At 40.7% G+C, this 26,309-nt stretch overlaps 1 protein-coding gene across 1 annotated transcript; it reads right to left on the reverse strand.

The window, feature by feature from the left end:
- Nucleotides 1-2,654: 2,654 nt before the first annotated feature.
- Nucleotides 2,655-25,529, reverse strand: LOC121187387 (WD repeat-containing protein 49-like). Its single transcript, XM_041046601.1, has 17 exons — nt 25,449-25,529; nt 24,900-25,208; nt 22,527-22,700; nt 21,890-21,973; nt 21,580-21,672; nt 21,240-21,411; nt 18,010-18,177; nt 17,141-17,289; nt 16,314-16,547; nt 15,179-15,343; nt 13,910-14,025; nt 12,363-12,493; nt 7,044-7,137; nt 6,694-6,776; nt 5,451-5,641; nt 3,862-4,059; nt 2,655-2,894 (listed from the first exon to the last, which is right to left on the reverse strand). Exons 1-17 carry the CDS (start codon nt 25,527-25,529, stop codon nt 2,655-2,657), a joined length of 2,682 nt encoding a protein of 893 aa, XP_040902535.1.
- Nucleotides 25,530-26,309: the final 780 nt, after the last annotated feature.

Here is a 26,309-nt window from a genome sequence, read left to right on the forward strand (position 1 = left end):
TGAGCGCCCAGACCCATCAATATCCATGACTCCTGTATTGCTCGCAAACACACTCACACACACACACACACACAGTGATGGAGTGAGCGGAACAGACCTGACGCTCTCACTCAGTGGTGAATGGCTGCTCTGATGGACTGAGGCTATTTAGACACACACACACTCACACACACAAACATATACACACACTCAGCTGGTGATGGAGTGAGGCCATTCCCTCTCCTCACCTCTTGCCCAGTAGCTGGCTGGCGGCCCAGTGTCGACTTGCCAATTGGTCTTTCCACCAAATCAACCACACAAACTTTTCTGATGAGCTCAGTACAGTACACACTCGCTCACACACACACAGACACTCACAGATTCACACAGTAAGTATTGATTCTTCCAGTAGAGTCCTGTTGTGCTCCACTTCACACTTTTCAGGCGTTTCAAAAGTTAGGTGTTCCTTTAAAATGTGGAGTCTGTTGTCATCTGACTTGCCCTTGGGCTCATAGAGACACTTAAATTCTCTCTCTTCTCCACATCTACCATTTTCATTATCCTTCTTAAACTATTTCACTGTAGATTAATATTTCATTATTCTTCTGATTGCTTACATTTTATGGTCATGTAATGATCAATTTTTTTTTTTCCTTCCCTATCGCCTCACTCCATCATCTAACATCTCATTAGAGCTAAATATTACACCTGCCTCAGTCAGTAAAAACAGGAACAGTTCTGAGGGCAAACATGTTTGATCGACCTTTACTAACTGCTTAACATCACTCATCACCTCTCACAGACACCATCATTAAGAACTAATCAATGCATTAACTGTACCCATGACCCATACAGCTTTATGCTGCAGGGCAGGCAAAACCATTACTGGTAAGTTTGCCCTATATCTTCCAAACAAATGTCAATACATGCCGTACCAGACTACAATGACTCTTTTCATTCCAACATGATTTTTGAGATTCGTTTGAGGAGCTTTTATGAGATTTTAACAGCTCTTCCTCTCCACCTTCATGTTGCTTGTGTGAAAATATCTCAGCATGATGCTGAACATCTGATCCTATCATGATAGCATGATCCTAGCTGCATTAAAGATTAGTGACACTTAATTGTTAATTAATGTCTTTTCATCTTGCAACAGGATAAGAGAGTGGTGTTCATTCCAGCAATGGACCATCATTTTGAAGATAGTCTTGGTCAGGTATTTAGCCACAAGCTGTAGTTTTAGTTACTGGATGGATGAGAAATTAAGCGTAAAGGCCAGATTCCTAAAGGTCAAGACTGAACATTTATGCTCAAATTAGCTACTCAAGTCTTCATAGAGCAAAACATCTAAGCACAGGCCTAAACCCGTCTACTGAGGCCATGCACTCCAGATAGGCCTTGTTTTGTGTGTGTGAAACAACAGATCCATGTCCACTTACTGGCTTTTCTTTTTTTTCATCAGTGCACGGCATTTATACGTGTAGAGAGAAAAAAAAGCATTGTTGTTGTTTCAGTACTTGAACTGTCCAGTGACAACTAAATCCCAATCTTAATACTTGTACTCCCAAAAATATCAGATCCTGTCTGACATCCTGGCAACATACATGACCTATGAAAGTAAAGTGATTTTGAAAGAAGACTGTAACCCCTTTGTGCCACAAATGAGTATATATGTACACCCAAAAAGTCAATAAAGCAAGAAACAGAAAACGGCAAAAACAGAAGGCTGGAAGACAAATTGATCACAGAATATTGTCAGTCTGGCTGAACCTGAGTGATACTTTATAGCCCAGTTTACTGTGAATTTACTTGTTGACCCCAGTTCTCCTAATACCCTCCTTAAAACCAGTAGACTGTGAGTGACTCTACATATAACCACATGATCAAAAACAAAAAACACTTTACACTTAAAGACATCCATAAGACTTAGTTTAATTATTATAATGACAAAAAGGAGATTTTATTTTTTTCTGGGTTCACATAAGCGTTAACCCCAGAACAGCCCCATCTGTATTGGTGACATGAAAATCTACCTAACAAATCTAAAAAACTAGAGAAAGAAAATCTCTAATGTGCAGCGTCAAATCTGTGTAGAGCCTAAAGCTACTCCACTGGCAACGAAAGGGAGAATGACTTTGAAAACTCCAGTAAAGACTCTCAATTTTTACTGACTTTTGTGTCACAACAGTGCAGTCAGCTTGAAACCATAAGGCACGCTCTAATTCCCCAGAAAATAATGTTGAACGCGATCTCTTTTTGTTCTCTAAGCATCTGAGTAAAAATCACAGAATTGGGAACGTCTCAAATGCTATTTCATTTTTTGCGACTGAGAGAGGCAGTTTTGACTGTTCACTGCTACACGCCACACTGTCCTGAGGCATAGAAATAAAATGTGAAGAAGCTGCAATTTAGTGCCATTTTACTGACTGGTCTTATGGTTTTCTACTTGACAGACAATGGTCTAGTTGTATTTTACATAATTTAGTGTAAACAATACGAAGAAAAAGTTGTCAAATGTATCTTTTTAACTTACAAAAAACTGAGTGGATTTTAAGAATCATAACAGACCATCTTATCTATGTAGAGGATGATTCAAAATCACTGTGCAGCCTTATCAGACAGTGGAACAGAGCAGTGCAAATGCACAACTACAGTACAATGCAATTCAACCAGACTCATCTCTTCACCTGGATCAAAAGTTCTTTTCTGTCCACTTCTGCCTGTCCCACTGTCCTCACCTCTCTTCCCTCTGCTGAGATGTCGAGTGCTGGGTCAGATAACGCTTCACTGGGAGCTGGAGGTGACCTCACTCCCCCACCCACCCCCACCCATCTGGTGTCCTCTTGCCCTCTGTGATCTCTCTGGTCCTGCTGTGGCTGCAGCGGTCCAAGTCTTTCCAAGCACCACTGCTCTTCCTACACATAATGGACAGCAGTGGAGATAAGACAGTGGGAATATTTGAGTGCGCTGGTTTGCAACATGAGCTTGTGACCACAAAATTTCCACTCTGAATCAACAGATTAGCGTGCAGCCGAGTCTCACTGAGGAACATTCATCAAGCTGTGGTGGGAAGCTTTTTAATGTGAATGTCTGTCTCTGTCTTCTACTTTTTCTGAAACATATTCATAATTAACAGCGTATCCTTTGATAACCTGATGTACTGAATATGAATGTAGTCTTTTATGTAGTCTTTTAGTCTTTTATCCTGAATACAACTCTGATAAACACAGAAGATGGACGAATCCAACAGCAGGAAATCGAAACACCTCTTAAAACATTAAAAGCAACACAAACTAAACTTAAACAGCTCAGTTGTGTGTGTGTGTGTGTGTGTGTGTGCATCTGCATTGTAGTCTGAAAACACACACACCTCTATCTCCTCATGTTGTATACAGAATATTGTATAGGTGTGCATGCATGTCTGATTTCATTCATGAATGTTCTTCTTTGGGTTGTGGTGTATTTATGTGCCTGTGTGTGTGTGTGAGCACAGCATGTGTGTGGGCCTGAGGCAAACTAAAATGAAGCAACACTCAGTAGACACCGCCCCAGGCTAACTTAATATGGGCCTCCTTTGACACAAACGCACATACACTTGCCTAACCGTGGCTTGATGCTGGGTTTCACATCCATTTCGTCAACTGAGTCCTACCACCCACCAGCACGCTGCAGAGTGGGAGGTTAGGCTTTATCAGAGCCAGCCGGCACCACTGTACGTTTGAACCGCGAGGATCTGAGGCCGTTACCTTGACAGTGTGGAGCTGAACAATATATCTGCCATCCGAAACTGTTTGTTTCAAACACGCAGGTTATGTTACATAATTCACGCTACTGCAGCGCACTTAAATGACCTGTCTACAGAATATGTGTGTGTTTGTGTACCTGTCCAAACAGACCGATGGTATCTCCAGGCAGGTAGCTGAGAGCCACGCTGCAATCTGATGACGCAGAGAGTAGGAGGAGCCTGTTGCCATGGACGCATGTCTCCAGGTGAGTCACACGATCAAGGTGTGGGCGGAAACTACATAGTAGGTTTGGAGGGTCTTTGGTTATTCCATCATCTGGCTCCAGACAATAATGCTGAGGGACAGGGGAGCATAAATTTATATATAGTATAGGATATTAATACCATCACAACTAAAGCAAATAATTAATATGAAGTATGGAATCAGTTTTGAAATGTAAAAGAAAGCAACGTCAAACTTTACCCTTTATGGCCATTTGTGTTTAGTTGGAAGAAACATAGTTAATAATGAAAAATAAAAACTTGCAAAAACTAGAAAATAAAGAAAACCAAATTGCAGTCTGGGTATAGGCTATCTGGTGACTTAGCGTAAGCTAAATGTCCATGAAGATTCTCAATCTTCTAGGTCATGGTCTTCAAGAACCTCAGGTGGTCCAGTTGCCTTTGTATAGCTTTTGGAAAGAAGCATAAGCTAAAGCTAATCTATCCACTTCTTCCTACCTGTGACTGAAAATCAGTTTCATTTTAATCTATTTAGCTAGATCATGATCAAATGAACAAGAAAGCTGAGGAAACAAGACGACCTTTTGAGTGTGGGGTGCATCTAAAATTGTTTTCGGTTTTATGTCAGGATAATGATTAATAGTCAAGTAAAAATCATTAACAATCAGCCTGTGAAGGCAAACAGACAGTTTCACAGCCTGTAAATATGTTATACAAATCCCCTTTTCTCTTCTTCACTGTTTCTGAAGTTACAGCCCGATGCCTTTCTAAAGCAATATTATCATTAACACAAAACACGTACTTCACTTTGCATGTTGTGTAATATATAAAAAAAATAACTACCACAAACTACCGCATCATGTTAGACTAAGATCTGGTACTGAACTGCGAAATCCTGTGTCTGGGAGGACAACACTGCATACGCTACTGTGCAATCATGTTAGTCATCCAGCTGATTCCACAGCATGTGCCAACTTTGCCGAAGGACAGGATTTATACCTGAGCACTGAGCATGCCCAACCTCTTCAACTCTGCTACATATATACATACATTTCCATAAATTAAACTGGAAGCCAAATGAGACGCATCCATCTGAATTCATCCCCACTTATAAACTGCGACAGAGAATTGAGCCCTGAATATTGTGGCACAAATACCCGAGAGGGTGTTCTTTTACTGAAATTATGAGCGTGACAGTGATGCAGCTACGCCTCATGCAGACGCCACGATCCAAGTCTCCATAATGAGAGTCAAAAAGTCAAAAGGTCTCTGCTAGGTATCAGAAACTCTTCAGTTACCAAACACGTGTGACGTTTGTACAGTGTTGATGTGCCTAAGTGAATCTGTGATCGGCAAGTTGAAATGAATGAAAATATTAATAATTATCCTCAGAGATTTGCCAAAAAACATTCTGGAAAAAGAAAAAGAAAAAGAAAAAGAAAAAGGTGTGGTCCACTGCATCTGGTATACATTATATAGTACAGTATGTGCAACCAACACTTACCTGTATGTCCCATGTCTTAACTGTTCCCTCTCTATCAGCAGTGACTGAATATTTTCCACAAGGGCTGACTGTCATGACAATAGATCCCAGGTCTCTGTTGTGAGCTGTGAACTGTCCCACAAGACGGCTATGGACAGAGTTCCAGAGCCTGACCACACCCGAACCTCCGCAGGACACCAAGTCTGCACCACCTGATGAATTTTCATAAACATACAGTACGTGTCTGGAGCGATACAGAAGAGTAGATACAGCATCAGTTAAAGAAAGCCCACATACCAGAGGGATAATTTACACATTCATTAAAATAGACCGAAAATTTCATTTTAAAAAACACCTTTCTTGCAATAAAGTCTAAATGAACTGCATCCTGCACTCTTAAAAACTCAGACACACTGCTCTAAGCGTTGTACTGTTAGTCACTCTCAACAACGCGCACATCACTGTCTGAGCAGCAGGCTAAAAAGGCCAGTGTCCAGTGTTTTGTTTTTATTTTGTTTTTTTTTGTTAACCAAGCAGCCTCATTTCGTAGAAGCGGCAGCTACTGCAGGAATAACACTGAGAATAAATCAAACTGGAACAAAAACCCAAGCAACCACAGGTATTGTTAAAATAAATACAGAAAGAAAAGTAAACTTCAAAGCTTGAGTTGCTGCACATGAAAAGTAGTTGAAAAAATTGGAAAACCTGAAACAAGCTCAGCACATCAAACAATCACTGATGTGGAGATACTGTACAGTGTCTTAGGAGAAGATGCCCGCAGCCTTTTTGTAATGTGTAAACACAATACACACAGAGTAATGTGCAAGTTTGCAACTATGTATTTCAACAACAAAACTAAGGCAGTGTACGCAGTGTGTTCAACATTCAATAAAAAAGGTTTTTGATTGTTAAACTCTTTCACAGTAACTTCTCTGTGTTTGCATCAACTATAACTCTTCACATTGCAGACTCTAACTACAGTATATGTGCAGGTTTTATGGCTATAATAAAACTGCCATGGTGAAATGTTAACTTGGGTAACAGTGTCACTGAAGTCAAAATACATAATTTATATGGGTAAAAAGAATTTGTTTTGTAATAGCTGCTGTAATTTTGGGATAACTCCTGAGGCAACGCTCCTTAACATCGTCCCTTAAGCATCATTCAGTCGTTCCCATATCTTCCATAACCGACTTTAACAAACAACACACTGTCTAAGTGTGATAGGGATTACACTGTTGTTATTTAGCTTTCGGTATTTCACCTGAAGGTGCAGATGTGCGTCCTGGTATAAAGAACAATCTGGTGATGGCAATGAATTTCTCTGAGTCCTCTTTGCTGTTCACGCTGAGATGAGAATCAGGGCAATTACCTAGAAAATCAGAGTTGAACAAAGTATTGAAGGAGAAAGAAAAAAGGAAAGCGAGTCGGATCACAGGCAGAGGAACAATGAAAAAAATGGAGTTACAACATAATTTAGTCTTTTTTACACTTCTTACACGAGAAGTGTAAAAAACTAACAATTTTCATCTTGGTTTGAAAACATGGAACACATTAAACTATACAATTGCAAAGTGTTTGCTGAAGTTATTTTTGAAGGTGAGACCTTTCCACTTCTTGTATTCTTCATGTTCAGCATGTGGCTGCAGTTTCCTCAAAGCTTTTTCTGTGCCATTGTTCCACACTATAATCTCTCCATCGTAGCCTCCTGTACACATGAGGAGTGAGATGAAAACAAAAGGCAAGAACTGATCAGAAAACTTTCCTAAAATCACACTTGGCAGTTTTGCATTGGAGAAAAAAAACCCCAAAACACTCCTGAACCTTGAAAAGCTTTCATGTTTACTCACAGAGAGGGGAAACATCACATTTTTCAAAAGAAACATAAGCAAAAAACTTTTTGTCCACACACACGCTTTTACTTTCCTCGTGCTGCTGAATCATGCAAGCCAGCCACTAAAACCACTTTCAAGATGATAAAACTCAACATCTGTCCCCAGCTGCCATCTGTTCCACCACTCAGCCCTTAACATTCACCTCAAGAGAAAGTGCTTTTCAAATAATCTTCATTATATATAAGAAAGTGTGTGTGTGTGTGTTTATTATATAAGGGAGGCATCTCATCAGGTGGTTCGACAGTTGAACAGCAGGAGTTAATGAGATGTGTGAGGACGGTGTTACGGTGGGTGTGTATGTGTGAGCAATAGAAGGTATAAAGTTTATGAGAGTGTGGGTCGACTGCATTATTCATGCAGCCCAGGGCCATCTTCTGTATTTCAAGCGACTTTTATCATGCCCTGTGTGTGTGTGTGTGTGACAGAGGCAGAGAGGGATAAAGAGGATGAGAGAGTGTAGACATCTACATCATCTACGCAATTTTGAGCTTTAAGATATAGTTGGATTAACATTACCTTCATTAAATTTGCGCTGATGCACTAAACCTTGACAACAGACATACACACCACCGCACACAGCACTACAAGCACAGGGATACATGTTCATTAATGGAAAGACTACTCCACCAATTTAACATTCCACTCCTATAACACTGCTGGAATCAAAAAAAAAAAAATCTAAATCAATGCAGTACAACTAGAAAAGTCTGGCGCCTACACCACCCACAATGCAACTCGACCACCAACAGTCAGAGAACCAGGTGTGTCATGCTATTAGACTTTATGTAACAGGTTTTATACAACTTTTTTTTCACAGATGTAGTAGTACTACTCAAAACTTGTAAACAGACTTTGATGTGCAAAATCAGTGGAGTTTCCCTTGAAGTCCCTAACTTGTCAACAAATTTGAAATATACAGTATATCCTCTGCTTGACAAATATGTCATTGTTGTCATTCAGTCTGCAGATTTCCATTTCTAAAACATTTTGGCTGTCCATCAAAGTTCAGATGAGTTGGTGCTTGGTCGCTTGGAAGGTGTTCAGCCAAGGAGGATTAAGGAAGAGTGAGACGGGGGAGGTTGTGACTGAAGGAGGTACACAGGACCCCTGTTGTGTGTGTATGTGTATGTGTGTGACAGTGTCTGTCTGTGTGTGTGTGTGTGTGTGAGAAGCCAAGCGGAACCCAGCAAAGACTCTGAATATGGATGAGGAGGCTTCAGTCCCACATCAGCCAAATGTTCCTGCTGCAACTTGATTCAACTTGAGACACAAACAAACAGATGCATGTACACGCACAAACAAAATACATGCACACACACGACAACTCAACACACACATAGTCCTAACTCTGTGTTTGTGTGTGCACGCGTGTGTGTGTGTGTGCGTCCAACAGAACTTTAAATTGACTTTTGTCACTGGTGGCCATGATGCCACCGCTGCTTTCACTTGGCGGCACTAACACATAATTTGGCAGCACACATGCTTTGATGTGAAAACAGCATTACTCACTGCAACCCTGAAGAAATATGCTGCCAAGTGAAATTAATGCGTCATCGCTTTTAGACTCCGTCTTTGTGCTCGGCGGTTTTGGAGAGGAAAGAATTTGCAAAAATAGTTAATGTAGAAAACAACAAAGTAGATAGTTCACATCCACCTTTTGCTTTAGCGAGTGAGTAAATATGTGTAAAATGTAGGAAACCTTGACATTAATGTGATTCATCCTTTTTTCACATGTGCCCAAAGGCTAGGGAAAGAGCAATGCACAGGATATGAAAGCGTCAGAGGAATTTATGAATGAATTACATAATTTTATAATGTTTTTTTTTTCTTTTGGACAAGACATTAGTTGATTAGTTGCTATATCAGTACATCTGATGACAGAAAACTAATCCATAAACTGAAAAGTCACATTTGATACACATAAAGTGTTCATGACCCTCATTTAATCTTCTGCCTTTCTAGAGGAAACCATCAGCTCTGTCCCAGAGATATCATCAGGTTAGTTCATAATATAAAATACTGTATATGAGGCGAATCCTTTGCATTCATCAGACAGGTTGCCAAGACCTCGAGAAGCATAAGTGTTGGCTGAGTGACAGCAGGTTATGAACGCAAAAGAAATCACAGATAAGGAGCTGCAAAATATCCAATCACAGTTTTTTGTTTTGTCAATTTCCTGCATCAGCTATTAACTAAAGGAGTCAGCGATTTGTGAGAAAATGCAACCACGCTGTCACATTTCAGAGACCTACGTAAATAAACACACCAGCCTATATTGTGTAATTTTATTCTCTCTTTCTAGCATATACAAAAACCCCCTCCCTGCAGTGTGAAAACACCCTCACAGGCACACACACACACACAAACACACACAAACACATACACACACATGCTTGAAAGACAGAAAGCACTCTGTCTCATTTCCCCTCACTCCCACTGAGAGAGCTCTAATAAACATAATTTAAATTGGGCATTTGGATTAAATTGGAGTTGGAGGGTGCAGCGTGGGGCTGTGTGTGTGTGTGTGTGTGTGTGTGTGTGTGTGTGTGCGTGCGTGTGTGTGTGTGTGTGTGTACGTACGTGGGCGGGGGAAGAAATGCAGCAGGCTAACTAGGGAGATGAGGTAAAAAATAAACAGAAGTGAAAAGGGAGTGTCAGTTAGAGACTGGGAAATAGAGAGGAAGCAGGCAGAGAGAGGAGCTGAAACACATCGACAATGAAATTAGAACTTTGAAGAAGTTTCTGAGTTCACGAAGTAGCTCCTGAATTGTGCTTTTGTTCCAGCTCCAGTTATTCATTTCCTTCCAAAACCACTTCTACCTTCCAGCTTCAAGAACACCCACTCTTATCTACCTTTCCACCTTCATCCCTCACTTTATCTCTCTCCGTACTTGTCTCCGGAGTTGATGCATCTCGAAAGGCCAGAGAGAGTCTGCAGTTTGTGTGTGCGCGCTCTGCTCGCACAGACTGGTAAACTGAAACTGAACTTTTGATACGTGACCTGAAGTGATACAACTTTACCAACTGAAGAGCATACTGGGGCAAATTGGGTGCAGAGTGTTTGTAGTTTGATGGTTATAGAAGCGGACCAGTGACTGGAGGACTGCCAGTTCAATCCCTCAAGCAAAAAAATCCAAGAAAAGTGATGAGTGCTGTAGGGCCTTGCTGGTATTTCAAAGTACACTGTCTTCACATATTAAAGAGCTTAACAGGGGTCATTTTGCTTATCTTTTGTTAGGATGTTGGATTTTTTTCATTAACAATCAAGTTCTTTCCTGGTTAATGGTGGCTGTTGGTCAACTGGGATCAAAAGAGCCACGGGGTTGAATTCCAGCGTCCCGAAAATCATAAAAACAAAAAAAAAACAAAAAACTTTCAAATCATGCACACAAACTTTGGAGGTGAGTTTCAAAGTCTGCATGAACTCACAGAAGTGGAATAAAAAGAAAAAATAGAGTGATTGAAAGAAGAGAAACAGAAAACGTCTGCTCTTCCATTAGCCAGAGGCGCCCAGTGTTTCTGCATTTTAATAAGCAAGGGTGTGATTTCTGGACTCTATACTGATTTCACATGTGTGAGTCATTTCCATACCACTGAATCCATATGCTGATTAGCTGCCTGATGCGCTTGTGATGGTAACCCTGGATAATTTTCTGCAATGTTTAATTTTATTTTATTCCAAATATTTTGTGAAACAACAAAAACAACAACAACAAAAAAAAAAACTACAAAATGAATACCCTCAGTGAACACAGGCACAAAACTCCCCTCTCCTGCTAGTCCAACCTATTACTTGTGCAGACAAACAAAAAACAAACAAGCAAACAATAACAAGACAAAAACAGAAGAGGAAAGTTGTTGGTCTGAGTAATTATCCCCTAAACCTCTCTGTGGGTACTACACACACACTGCGCACAGAGAGAGAGAGAGAGAGAGAGAGAGAGAGAGAGAGAGAGAGAGAGAGAGAGGGGAAAAGATTAGAAATTAAAATGAGAAAATATGAGTAAAGAGTAGGAATAACTATAGTGAGAAGTGTTTGTAGCTTATTGTTGAAAATAGATCTTGATCCCTTCTTAGGCCAATTCTAGCACAGGGCACAGTACGTGTTGTTTTTTTTGTTTTTTTTTATCATATTTTTTTCTTGACCTTTCCCTTTAATAGAGCTCTAATTAAAAATTTAATTAGGATGGAACTTGCCAATTAAAAGGCTCTCACATTTAAAGATTTTGGTCCACGGTGGAGGCAAAGGTCAGCTCACAGCAGAGAAAATGGAAGTTGTTTTTTCCTCAGAGGAATAAAAATACTGGTTTATGAAAAAAACATGCCAAAATAAAACATCTAAAATACTGTATACTTCAGCAGTGTGGCTTATACTACAGGCTATTTGTTTAAACCACACAGGGAGTTTCTAATTAGATTACTTTCAATTAACTTAAACAATTTTAATGACTAATTTTACTGTATTTATAATATGCATATTGTTTAACATTTAACCAAAAATGCTAAAATGCAGGGTGTTCACAAGTGTTAGAGTTATGCTACGCATTTATTTGATTGTGAATTCTGAAATACATTAAGTCTATTTCTACCTACACATGTGCAAAGACGCACATAAGAACACAGAGCTATTTCCAGCAGAGAGAGACGTGTGGAGCACGAGTGCTTCGATAACAGCACCACTTTCTTTAATCAGCAGATAACTGCTACCAGTTATTTTTCATTCCACTGAGTTTCATTTTCATTTCCTAGCCTCTGTTTTTTCCTCTTCTCATCTCCCTCTTTCCTCTGCATGAGCACTCACTCTCAATTTAAAGGGGCAATGTGTAAGAATTGGCCAACTGCCGAACCCATACTCCAAACAAACAGGGGGCAGCATATTACCAGAGAGTTGCCATGTCTACTATAGTAAGAAACAAGGGTATACACTTCTTCAGCCCCTTGCTTTTTTTAGTTTTGTTTTACTTCCCTAACTCCTGTAAAACTAATCAGTCAGTATAAGAAGTGCTTAATGTGTACACACAAACACTTACACACACACCTGTGACCAGAGTCTGTGGAGGCTGGAACGCAGCGCAGAGCAGATCACCACGATGCTGAACACCTCCCTTCCACTCCGATGGCTCAACGAAGGACTTAGAGAAGGAATGCAGACGGAAAACTGTTAACATCCTACAGAGAGGGAGACACAGAGAGAGAGAGAGAGAGAGAGAGAGAGAGAGAGAGAGAGAGAGAGAGAGAGAGAGAGAGAGAGAGAGAGAGAGAGAGAAGGAGGTGATCAGAGAGATCTGTAAGAATGTGCCACATATAACTGTAGTAGTGACAGTGCTGTGACAGTAATAGTAGTAAAAACAGAAACAGTAGTAGCAGTAGCAGTTGTACTAACCGCAGTAGTAATAGCAGTAGCATCAGTAGTAATAGTAGTTGTAGTACTTATAGCAGTGGTGGCAGAAGAAGTAGCAGAAGAAGTAATAACAGTAATAGTAACAGCAGTAGCAGCAGCTGTAATTGTAATAGTATTAAAAGTGGTTAGCATTACCTTTATAAGTAGTGGTAGTAATAGTGATAATAGTAGCAGAAGAGTAATAGTACACCTTCAATAACTTCCAGTTCTTTAATGTGTTGTTTCTTCACGGTACCTCACAGTATTGCTTTTTATTTTTGTGTAGGTTCTGGACATGAAATGGAAAAAGAAACAACGCACTGTGGTTTAAAAATGAGAAATGTGTCCATCAGTGGGATGTGGACATTTCAACCTGCATGAGATGGAATGAGGAGAAGAAGGCGACAAGACTTTGAATAGGTGCCATGCAACACAGCACAATATGGATTAAACTGTCGTCTAGGTGGATATGAGGAAACAGTATTTTCTTATACTGTGGCTGATCTGTCGTCTATGTTCTCTTTACCACTGTGACACCCCAGAGAGTAAGAAAGTGTGTGTGTGTGTGTGGAGAAGAGAGAGAAACACACAGAGAGAGGGAGTCGTATAACTTGTTGATAGCACACTGCTGAGTTCAGCTCACCGGGAGTGAAATAATGATGAGGAAGATGAAGAGCAGATGTGACGTGGGTATACAAAGCAACACACACACACACACACACACACACACACACACACACACACACACACACACACACACACACACACAATATATATATATATATATATATATATTTGAGGTAGTGATACTAAAGTGATTGGGTGCGCCCCTGAGCGTTCTGACTCGTTAGAGTCCAGATGTCTGGTTGGCTCTGAGTCGTTGGCAGGCAGAGGGAGTACACACACACACACACACACACACACACACACACACACACACACACACACACACACACACACACACACACACACACACACACACACACACACATATTCTGACTCTCTGACAGGTGCAGTCTCTTTCATACACAATGTGCAAACATACACAGTATATGAGGGTGTTACTGCATTGAACCATCTGATATATTCAGTCTTGAATTTGAATTTGCACAGCATATTGTATGGCTTCAATATTTGAAGGCGTGAGACAGAGGATGCATAATGTGAAAATAATAATCACACTTGCATACACTCATATACAGTACCTTTCCCAGCCCATCACCAGTATGCTCCTCTTCAGCAGCAGGACCTGTGAGATCTCCACAGCTCGACCCAGGCCGGCATTCATTCTGTGGAGGCAGCGTCCGTTGAAGTCCCACACCTGCAAAAGATTCTAATGCTCAAAGTGCCACCACAACACACACATTTTCTTATCAGGAAAATTAAAATGGAACAGAAAAGTAACATATTTGCTACTGTTTTAATTTTTGAATCAAACGTAACCGATTATTTTTTTCAGTTAATGGTGACAAGGTTTTGAACTGAATACTGGGGGATGGGCTTTGGTCCCCGCTGAGCTACTGTTCTACTGCACATCTATCAATCATGAAGGCTCAGGTAACATCTCACGCTGTCTGTCCAATTTCACATGATGATGCAGGTTGGATCTGTGTTCTGGCATTTAACAAAGAAATGCTGATTGGCCCGATGGGAGCACTGCAATTAAAAGGTCAAAATTTCAAATTCTGAATGGCCCTAACTGCTACGCCACGGGTTCGATGTTGATGAAAATTGGAGAGATGATGCATCTTGTTGCTAATTGGCCCAAGGGGTGCCTGCTTCTTCTGTTCTCTTGTGTACTTGATTCAAATGGCACGGTGAGCGTATACCTGGCGCCGCTTGCACATGCACAGGATGTACATGGCTGAATTTTCATAAGGGCTCATGGGGTCAGAAAGCTGATGTGGCTCATTATATTGATTATAATATGCATAATTATTTTATTTATCTGTTCAGAACAATTGCAGTAAGCTTGGTGTCATTGTGCAGGGCTGGAATGTGGCGTGCAGCACCGCACGTTTGAAATCCCAGCTAAATTTGAAATCAAAGATTGTTCGATGTGACATAGGTCATGCTGTAACTCTGCTGAACGTTCTCTGCGTCTTTTGGCCACTGAAAATTTTTAAGGTGGATTTACAGTTATGCATTAAGCAGTTACAGAATGGCTACAACCCCAGTAACTGGCATGCACCTCCTCAAAAATGTAAATTCGTGTCAGGTCCACAGAAATTAGATATTATTAGAAATGTTTTGTAAAATTCTGCCAAGTCACCTTCTTTTTCTCCTCTTTTATTCAAATTCTATTTTCTGCCCCTTTTTTTACGTTTTAGGTCAGTGCATTTCAGAGTTTGCATCTCTATGAGAACTGACATGGAGCTATATGGTTCACAGATGAATCATGTCTGTGTGTGTGTGTGTGTGTGTTTGTGTGTGTGTGTTTGTGTGTGTGTGTGTGTGTGTGTCTGTCCACCTACTTTGACCTCTCCGTCAGTGCCTGCAGTAAACAGCCGGGTCTGGGTACCATCCAGGGCCATGGTGGAGATCTCAGCGTTGCCATGGCAACGGTGAAACTGCTTGACCTTTTGGCCTGTGTCAGCCAGCCAGCAGATCACAGAGGACGCAGAGTCGCTGCTGACTACCTGTGCACAAACACATACACACACACACACACAGGATATCAATCATCAGCAACAGTTTGATCTATTTTATGCTGTTGTGAGAAAGGCAAGTTCCACTGATGGATTCTTTTATGACTCTCACATAGCCAAACAATTCTCCTCGCTTTGTTTCACTTTATTTTAGTGCTAAGCCACCATGCACAAAAATATGCTACTAATGCTCCTGTCAAATGGGAATAAAAGAAAAAAAACGGATGCACTTTATAAAATGAGAGATGTTCATATTGAATGCATTAGCTTTTTTTTTTTTTTATGTGTAGTTATGCTTCACTGTGAGGGAAACTAATATTAGCTGTGAAAGTCTGTCACAGCGTGAGGCAACAAGAGAAAAAAACAAAACACAATTTTAAAATAAAGGAAGAAAACATTATCCCTCTGTGAAACCACTAGAAACATTTGACTGTTTACTGTCACATTTGTATCTGTTGCAAACTACGTTATCAAAACATACTCAATTTAGGTCCAACAATACCATGACAACATTCCCATGTGTTAAAGGTAGTTACCATAACCCTGATATACAAATACAGGCCACATTTGCATTAAAATGTTTGCATTTTAATGCAAACATTTTAATGTGATTTCAGAATCAACCAAACAAATCTCACATTCAGGTCAATTGAGTAGCTGTTCTGTGGCTTTTGAACATATTGCATGAGCTTCATCATCAGATGGATGAGAATAATGTCCTTAAAGCGCTGAGAGAAAAGGAAACTGAACATCTACATCTGACATGATGACTGGGCAAACAAAACCTGTAGAATTCATCTGTATTTGAGTCTTTTGCTCACTTATCAAACTTACCACCAAAGTAGCCCAGTTCATAAAATCAAGACTGTCTACCTATTACTTGAAATGTGCCTCTGGACAGAGATAAACAAAAATGAAAATCAAAGAAATTATGTCTCAGAGAGCCCCTTCCCCTGCATACCTGTCTGAACAGACTGTTATACAGCACACAGGTCACAGGGTGTTCATGGCTGCTGGCCCTCTTCTCCTCCTTCATGGTCTCCAGCAGAAGAAGCAGACTGTTGAAGGTGAGCAGGAGGAGCTGATGCTCCTCTTGGAGGAACAGGAGGGTGTGTGTGTCCTCCTGCGTCTTTGGGAAGACACCAGCCAGACGGTGAACACATCGCTGACTGGACACGTCCCATAGACACAGGACCTGGAAAGACGATAAAGACCTATGAGTGTGTAATTACTGAACAAATACAATCGTTGTTGAGAAGAATGGTCAGTGTAGCAGCCTCTGAACAGCTTGTTACAGGGTGCCACTTAGTCAGAATTCACAAGAACTCTGCCATATTACTTTACGGCTGCCTCACGATGACTGTCGCTGTTCCAGAAACTCTTCCAGAGGAAACTGAGGTAAAGCTCTCAGAGTTTCTTTCAATGGCAGATGGTGTTTGAGCAGAAGGCAGATGGAACATAAATCACCCCTAAAATATTCATTCTCATCAGCAAAGCCAAAGAGATTGCAAACATGCAGAGAGCGACAACAGGGAGAGGAAAAGCAGCACAAGCACCAACATCCTCTCAGCATCAGAGCGAAGAAGGTAATGTAATGTGGTCTTAATTTTGCTCAGCTCTTACAATAGCAACAGTGTGAAACAGGCTCAACCAATCATCTGCATCACGGCCTCCTTCCTCTGCAGTAATTATAGCAAGGTATCACGATTAATATTACAACAAGAGGCCTCTTTATCATTGCATTATCTTTTCTGGCAGAGCTCTGCACACAGAGACGCACACTCCTACCTTATCTTTGGAGAAGCTGAGCAGTTGTTGCTTGGTCTGCATGAAGCGAACCGCGAGGACGGGACTCGTGTGCCCACTGAGTGCACACACAGGCTTGGAGGTCACATAAGGGTTCCACAGCAAGACCTGATGATCCACACCTGCTGTGGCTACAACCAATCAGAAAATCCCAAATCAGCAGAGGTGCTAACAGCAATTAGTTACAGGAAACCATGCTGTTTTTAGTCCCCCACGATCAATTCAATGGGGCATTTGACAATTCTGATGTCTTTTTATGTACTAGTGAGTGCACAGAGAAATACTGTTACTGCATTTGGCTTGATTTTTCTATCAGAACTTCTATAAACCCATTCACATTTTTAAAATATTTTTTTTTAACCATGCAGTACAGTACATTCCACACACAAACGTGCATTCATATTCCTAGTAAGTTTTGTTTTTGTGAAGTTTTTCCCTATTAAAATTAAGGCCTTAAGGAGAACATAAAAACCCTCTGATAAAGCTTTCTGACTGGGGGCTACATAAAAACAACTGACCTGAATTAAGGATGAACAAATAATGTTCATTCATAACTCATAACTATTATGTAAATGTCTCCACCAGCCTTTTAGTGTTGCACTTCCATGAAGTCTGGGGACTCACAAGAGACATATTAAAAAGAGAATGGCCCAAATCAGTGCAGGAGAGGCTGAGACATCCTGACTCGTAGTTCCACAGTAAGGGCCAAACGCCAGCTCCCCAGACATCATCAGGGTGTTGTTTTTCAGACTTTAAAAAGCTCTTTCATGAGCCACAGTAAATTGAACTTCATGTGTAAGATTGATGGAGTGTCCCTTTAATATAGTCCATAAATACAAATTTGCTCCTACCTATCAGATTGAGTCCTCTGTGGTGGTCCAAGTCCCACACTCCCCTCTTTGTAAAGAAAGAAGAGACTCGAAGACTCCTGCTTTCTTTTTCCCTCCAGCCAATCACCATGCTGCTCTGTGGTCTGGTGCTACACGACACAAAGGCCTCCAGTGAGCCCAGGTAACGCACTGCAGCAGGAAGCAGGAAAGAGTCAGAGAGTGAAAGTGAATTAGGTGCCACAGATACTGCTGTCAGCGTTACTACATCCAGAAAACAACGAGAAAGAACAAGTCTGCTCATGATGTAAAATCCATTGGAAAGTGGACATGGAAGTGGAATTTTCTTATTTTTATGTTTATTCTGGAAAACATTCAAAAATTCAAATATGTTTGTGTTTATAACACATCAACACCAGGAACTCATGAGACAGCTGGTTACAAATGTAGAACTGAACAAAGCAATGCAAAGTTTATATTTTACAATGAACTGCAACTGACTTGAAACATCTGAAAGTACAGATCACCCGCTTACATTGTTATTTTTGGTGTGTCTGCAGTCTGAGACACTTCAGGGAACATGTTTGCATCTTAGAAAAATATCCACACACCCTGACCATGGGGGAATGTGTGATGAAGTGGAGAGAATAATAACAATAATAATCTTTTTTATAGAGCCGTTTTCAAAACAAGTGCTTACATAAGATTAAAAAAAAAGTATGAGAAACAGTAAAACCATTAATACAATCAATGAAAAGTAAATCTAGCAAGTCACAGTCGAGGAGCCTGAATAGTAAATGCCCTATCAGCTTTACTTTTCAGTTTTACTCTAGGAATGGCCAGGAATGACCAACCAGAGCACCTCAGGTTGCAGTCAGGCTGGTAGGGTGTCAGGAGGTCAGTTACATATTCAGGAGCTAAGCCACTACGAGCCTTAAAAAGCGATCATTAAAATATTAAAATCCACTCTAAAACAGACCGGGAGCAAATGAAGTGATTTTAAAAGTAATGTGTTCCCTCCTCGGTATGGTAGAGATCAACAGGCTTCATTCATTTACATGTTTACATGTAAAGGCCACCGGCTTTCAAGCAGTGCCTGTGTGTGGAGCAATAAAAAAAACACGAGTTGCTATCAGAGGGAACTGATTAGTTTTGACTCAGACAAACTAAATGTGAAACCTAATTGCAACATATTTTGATGATGGCACACAGTTCATTTTATTTTATTTCTTCAAATGAGATACTTCTCCCTGCTGATACCAGAATGCTTTCACTACCAGACCTCTGAAGGACATTCACTTACTGAAATGCTAAATGTGCACTGACTGCAACCCTGCTGCACAGTAAACCAACCAATCCACAGGCGCTCAGCACAGCGCAATTACAATTACGCCGGTTTGATTTGCTCACTGGTATTATAGAAAATGTAATGGATCTTGCATCATCATCTATCTCAATTAACACTTTGACTGCGAACAGCTAAATTGGATGCCACATGTCTCCATTAGAAGCTGCTTAGCTTTCAAACACCGCACAAATAACTGCGGGTTGCGAGATGGCATGTGACAGTCGTAGGTCAAAGATCGGCCGCATAGCTAAGGCAAATAATCACGTCTGATTACATTTCATACACCACGTCTTTTCTCCGCCCTGTGAATTAAAGGATCAGTGGGTTTTTCAGACAGCATCACATGACTCGTCATTGATTAATGAGGCCTTCTCTCTGCCACTGACACGCACAAATCATAAAATCCAACTATTTGTGATGCAGACCCAAATACACAACATCTGCTTTAGGCAGTGTTGCAGCGAATCACACACGTTTTATTGCTGTGAGTTTTGAATCTACAGGACATCTACATCAAAGCAAACCCCTTTTGTTCCGCAACAAATCTGAGCTCCATGTTTCCGGAGATTTCATGTTACCTACACGCTGAGGTTTATCCTTAACGTTCTTTTTTCCTTTCTTTGATCACCACATTATGCAGATATGTTAATGCTCTTCCCACTCACAAACACACACTTCCTACAGCTCACCGTCCTTGTCCTTACAAGTCTGCTTCCATCCCAGTTTCCTCCTAAATCCCACCACCACCACTCCATGCCCCAACCCCTTGCTGCTCCTCCTCCTCCTCCTCTCTCTCTCTAACCCTCCTCTTCCCCTCTTCTATCTGTGGTGGCTCATGGGCCCGAAGGTTTGGAGGTCTGGATAACCAGCCATGTCTAATGGTACACATCCCACTCATACTGCAGGGTGGGCAACTTCAAAAGAACGGCACCAGCACCCCAGAGGTATGCAAACACACATATCCACCCATACACACTCCTTCCTTTCCTTTCTCACACCCTGAAAACACCACACACACACACACACACACACACACACACACACACACACACACACACACACACACACACACACACACACACACACACAATACAGATACAGAAATCCTAAACATACACTCTCTCTTGCTGTTTCACATGCACACAGCCTGTAAAATTTCAATTAACCAGCGCTTTTAATGTTTTGGCATTGTCTGGTCTGTTTCCCTCTTTTTTGTTTCCCCTTTGTTATCCCATTCGGTGTGCTTATTTATATGTACTTTATACTTGTTTTGCCCCTTTATCTGGATGTCCCCTTTCAGCCACGCTAGTCTCAGAGCGCTGCCTCTGCTGAATCATTATCAAACAGCCCAGTGACTCTTCAGAGGGGCTTTATCCGAATGATGCAATCACGATACAACCAAGCCATCTCTTTGTTAACCACGCTGAGCAGAAGTGAGGGAGTCTCAGGGGGCCAGACCTCAAGCCCGCGACTTTCTGCCAATAGTCAAAAGTCTGGCTATGCAAAACTATAAAGTGGATGATTCAGGACTCACAGCATGTGTGTCGGTGTGTGTGTGCATGAATCCGTGACAGAGACACGTCCAAGCATTTCCATGGTGTTGCATAAGCTGCTATTGTAGTGACACTGAAAAAAGCGAGGGCAGACAGGTGAAAGTGTGTGTGTGTGTGTGTGTCAGCTATCCCTGACATCCGGTGTGTGTTCTTTCTGCTTTCTTTTTCTCTGTCATCTGAGCCGCTGATTTTGTGTCCTTGCTTTCAATGTGTCCAACTAATGAAAACTATTTTTGACCAAAAGTCACTGGGGCATTATCAAAGAGAGGATATTTTTGTCCCAAAACAGTTTTTATATATACAACTTGTTTTGCTTGTATGTGTGTGTGTGTGTGTGTGCTTGTGTTTCCTACCTCTTCTAACCCAGGCAGGTGTGTGAACTTGGTGTGTCACGGTGTAACAGGACCGATGTTTTCCTTTGACCAGCTCGTCCCATAGGATGATGTCTGCTGAGTCTGAGTCTGTCCTCAGACTGAGTCTCTCAAACAGAGAGATCTGAGCTGAGGTGAAATACAAAGCACTGACCTGGGAAACAACAGACATATACACACACATATACACACAATTATGGGCTGATGAACACAGGCAGAAGAAAATGAAGATTTCTGACTATGTTCTGCCTCCCTCCTCCTTCTCGTCCCTCTTTACGGCTCTTATTCCTTTCTACTTCTCGTTTCTCTACCTGTGTATTACCTGTCCTCCAATGTCTCCTATGGTGAGAATGGCCTGGTCAGGGAGAGAGGGATCGACCCAGTAATCTAGACACCAGGGAGTAAACTTCAAACCCTACAGAAGGTGAGAATCGTTGTGTACAATGTTATATTAAATGTCCATCAACACTTTTTTCATATTATATTTACACAATTATTATTATTTACTCAAAAACAGTACAACAGTAAGAGTTAATATGATCATAGGAAATGTTCAAACAAACAAAACCACAACATTAGAACACATATGAATATATATTGTTATTTTTTCAGAGGAGGACTACAGCTGTTACCTGGAGCTTATATTTGCAGCTGAAGTCCTGTTTAGACAGTGTGTCATAAAAACACACCTCTTTACTTGTGAATGAAACAGCAATCTGAGAAAAAAGGAAAATGGGAATGGAACAGAGAACCACGCAGATAATGAGCAATTAAATTTATCAATATGATATAATAATGATTTGACAACATCCTTGATGAATTGATGTATGACTGTAAAATATGCATGTGTGTTATGCAACTGAATTACATCTGTCACCCACAAATTTGTAGATAAAAGAATGCTAATTAAAAAATAATGATCAATAATTGATTGCCTCATTAAAGAGAATCAATGTTTGTTTTCTGAACATTATGCAAAAGCTGCATGTGTGCAACGCCATTAACCACAACCACTGATCAATAATTAAATGACCGAGTGAAATGCTTGTTTACCTCTGTGCGGTACAATATCTGCCCCAATAACTGAGACTAATCAAATTAATAATTGACTAATATCAATTATTAATTTGTAATTTCATTTCTGTAAAAAAACATTTTTTCAACTATGCTACAGGAGCAAGAATCTGTGCCCCATAACTAGATGTGGCATCAATAATCAATAATTGGACTGATTAATTGTTGGTTATGCAGCTTTCAAAAAGTGATCACCTTGTGTACGTTGTGCAGCAGCACCACGTCTGTGACCCAGAGGTCTTTGGGTGTGACTGTGCAGTTTTGCAGTCGATGTGTGTGCAGGAGGGACATGTCCTCTCCGTCTCGCAGCCCTACAGTTCCTCCTTTACTCAAGGTCAGATACCGGCCTGAACTCTGCAAGTACAGCACCTGAAGAGATCGGAGGACATTATACAACAACATTTAATTAGACAAATTTGTATAGTGGGCAAACTAACAGCAAAGACTCCACTTACTTTCAAATGTTGTAAAAATAACATTCACAACAGCTTCAGCCTCTTTGCAATGCACTTTGTAACATTTCAATGTGAAGTTAATTAGTAAAATGGGGACTGCAGCTTTTTTAAATGAAATGTAAAATATTTCAGCTATCTTGTCTTTTCCTCTCCTTCCTGGCTTCTCTATTGCCATAAAACTGCACTAGAATAACTCCATTAAACATGAGCTCCTCCCTAAATCTTCTTCTTATTGGGTGCAAGTGAACAGAAGCGAGCAGGCCATGCTCTGCGCTGAAACCATTAAAACAAAGAGGATTAATGAATTATTGGATTTTATTGGCTGAACTACAAGAATAAAACAGAGAGCTGTAGAAAACTGGAACTGACAGTGTCTGATGAGAAAGAGACACCAACTATCTTTAATGAAAGAAAAGTTTTATTAATACTTATAGAGTAGAGGTCAGGGCTTAGATGTACTACAACTGTAATTACTGCAGACAGTGACATTTTCCCACAGCCAAATTCAGGCTTTGTACAATCTCTCAGATTGGTGTGTCATGTATTTATCTCTAATTATTCTAATTACCCATTTATCTAGTCAGTTACTGGTGCAATGTGTTTCTGTTACCTCCTGTATATAACTTTAAAAACGCATCTTGTCTCACTGAAGTTTCACTGAAGCTGTGATTGTTAAATGGTAAGAAAATAAATAATGTTTTGTCCTGTTTAAAATTGTAAGGCGTTTGAATTTTTTTTGTTAATGGGACCACTAGATTCCCAATTAGCTTATAAGTCCTGTATATTTAAAATACTCAGGAAGACCAGTGGAAAAATCTCTACATGGGAAAATATGTGGAGTACCAAAAAGGTAAACTGGAAGCGGGTCACTTTAAAGCAGCATTAAGCAAAGGACCAAATGTGAACACAATGATAACATATCCCATTTTAAAGCTGTCATGGCTAACATGTTTGTTAACAAACAACTGTTTACTAACAATTTTGGTAGACATGGAGAAAGATTAGCAATAATTTGGTATCATGTTTCTGGACACCTGACGGATGTACGTCCAACACTCATTCTCCTTTTAGCTCTGTTTTGGTCTCTGATTCTTTAACTGCTAAACAATCCGCTATGTTCACCAGCTAGTTGATAACTTTTTCTTTGTTTTGTTGTTGATATTCTGGGTTATTCCTTGGATGGTATAGGATAGGCAATAATAAACCCTGTTCTTCAGCCTATTCCTTTTTCGGTTATTGACTGTGACATTTGTGTGAAATGATCTTTGTTTATTTTATAAGATGTATGTAACCGTAAGAAAAAAATTGAATTAAAAAAAAAACTGAATAACTCTCTCTGCAACCCCTTTTATATTACACTGTCATTTGATTTGTTGTTGTGTAAAATATTGATTTAAGAGGTAATTATATTTTCTATTTAAGTCTATTTAAGTCGTGCCACACTTCACTGACAGTGTTTCAGACAGAAATTGAGTCTTCTAAGCAACTTTAGTCTGTCTGCCTCTTTAAGCCTGATCTAAGCTAACGGGGTGAAAACCTTCCAGTCATTTGGAAAACAACTGACACAACATTCTGACATTTTGACATTCTCAGGATTGAAAGATTAAAGTGGTGAGCCATCACTTTATCCACAGCAGTAGGCACTTTATACCAGCCACTTCATTTACATATTAATTGATAGATGTTAAACTTAAAGGAGTCCAGAGCCATTTATCTCAAAAGAGGTGTGCCATTTTGATGAGCAAGACCCTAATAGTTTCGAACATTTCCTCTCACAATGTTTAATAATGTTGAATTCCTCCCAGTCAGCAGAGTTCTGGATTCTCCAGTCGGTCAATGTCAAAATGTTTTTTAGAGAGCGTGCAGCACTGGATCATATGTTTAAAACGGGCAAAATGTTGGCGGTAGAGCAAATACCCTGGGGAGGCACGAGAATTATAGCAGAAGGGCACCAAATTACAGGAAAGTGGCAGTCATGCATAGAGACAGTGCAACCATTTGGTGATATGATTCCAAAATCATGGAACTGCCCCCTGGTGCCGCCTCACGGAGCAGACTCAAACAGAACAAACTCTTCCACTCTTAAGTCTCCAAGAGGTCATTGACCTTTTACCTTTTGAACCTGGTCTCGATGTGGACAGGTCAGGGTGCGCGGGGGCTTCCAGCAAGGCGCACTGCTGGTTCTGATGTTCTTTACTTTATCAGAAAGCTCCAGCAGGAGAAAAGAGCACAGCCCTCCCCAGTCGACACGTCCTTCCTCTTTCACCGCATCACTGTCCAGAAGGAGGCCGCGGTGCTCCTGAGTGACAACCACGCTGTCAAACAGGAGGCCGTACTCCTCCTTGGAGCCACGGCCTACTGAAGACCAAGCCAAATCGATGAATTCAGTTCTGGACAAGGAGCGAGATGCACCCGAGGGGTCCTGCATCAAGATCAACAGGATTATGAGACAATGCACAGTGTCCTCACACACATGGGTCTCTTTACCATTCAAACACAACGTGCTGCAGACTGTTCTCTGGCTTATAAGGCATTTCTTATGAGATGCAGAGGTCTGGTATTATGTGGTACTCCACCTGACATACAACATAATGCTCTTTTTCAAATGTTTCCCATGTGAATTAAAGGTGATTTGAGGTTTTTAATAAACTGACTGACTCACCAGGAAAAGGCTCTGTAGCTTTCCATAGTCCTCAGTGTTCATCCTGCTCTCGAGCTGTGCCACCTCCATCCTCGTTCCCATGGCTACAGTTCACCTGTCAATCAACCAAACATATCAGACAAGGTAGGAGAGGTAGAGCAGGTGTATGCGGGGTTTGTGCTGAAGACTCGCAGTCAAATAATATATTCTTCACATTTCTAGGTGTTACATGATGAAACAAGATGTTCCCAGCTCGAGTAATCCCTTAGTAACCTTCCATATCTGTTTCACAGCGTCACCATAATCACCATAATCATACAGTGGAGTCACAGCAGCAGCAGACTTCTTTTGTTGGCTCTTTTCACTCTATCCAAACATGTCTGTGTTGAATGGTGTGCAAAGGTCTTTCATTTTCAACAGACATTTTCCCCCAGCTCGGTGGCTTTCAAAGGCGGGTGAATAGATCCCCAAATTATGTCTCAGAAATAGTTGGTGGAGGAGGCAGGTTGCCAAAGCATGTCAAATCTCTGCTACGTCAGGTAATGTGAAATAAAATACTGAAGTCAGGTAGATGAGCGGAATGAATACGAGTATGAATAAAAAGCAGGATTTGTTAAATTAGCCAGCGCTGTGATTAAAAGTGTGTTTGAGGTCTGAGAGAGAAATGCTGATGATGAAAGGTTTCTTTTTAACATTCTATAAAAGACTACAAAGGGCAGTGGAGGACAGCAAACACCCTCGGTTTAATTTTTAGCCCCGACATAAACGTTTATGAGACAAATTAATTGGAAGTGGCATCACACTGAGCTGAGATTTAGATGACAGGTTATGTAATGAAAGCAAAAATCAGTGCTTTGCTGAGGCTATTATCTTTTCCTTAAC

This window comes from Toxotes jaculatrix, chromosome 9 (assembly GCF_017976425.1).
Source record: "Toxotes jaculatrix isolate fToxJac2 chromosome 9, fToxJac2.pri, whole genome shotgun sequence".
In the NCBI taxonomy this organism is placed as follows: domain Eukaryota; kingdom Metazoa; phylum Chordata; class Actinopteri; family Toxotidae; genus Toxotes; species Toxotes jaculatrix.

Bases quoted from the DNA above. Each gene is read 5' to 3' on its own strand.
- LOC121187387 (XM_041046601.1), bottom strand. From the start codon at position 25,529: ATGGGAACGAGGATGGAGGTGGCACAGCTCGAGAGCAGGATGAACACT. The intron at 12,494-13,909 runs GTACTGTATATG...CCCTCTCTGTAG, and splicing joins CTGGTGATGGGCTGGGAAAG to GATGTTAACAGTTTTCCGTC. The intron at 4,060-5,450 runs GTAAGTGTTGGT...CCTGTCCCTCAG, and splicing joins TTAAGACATGGGACATACAG to CATTATTGTCTGGAGCCAGA.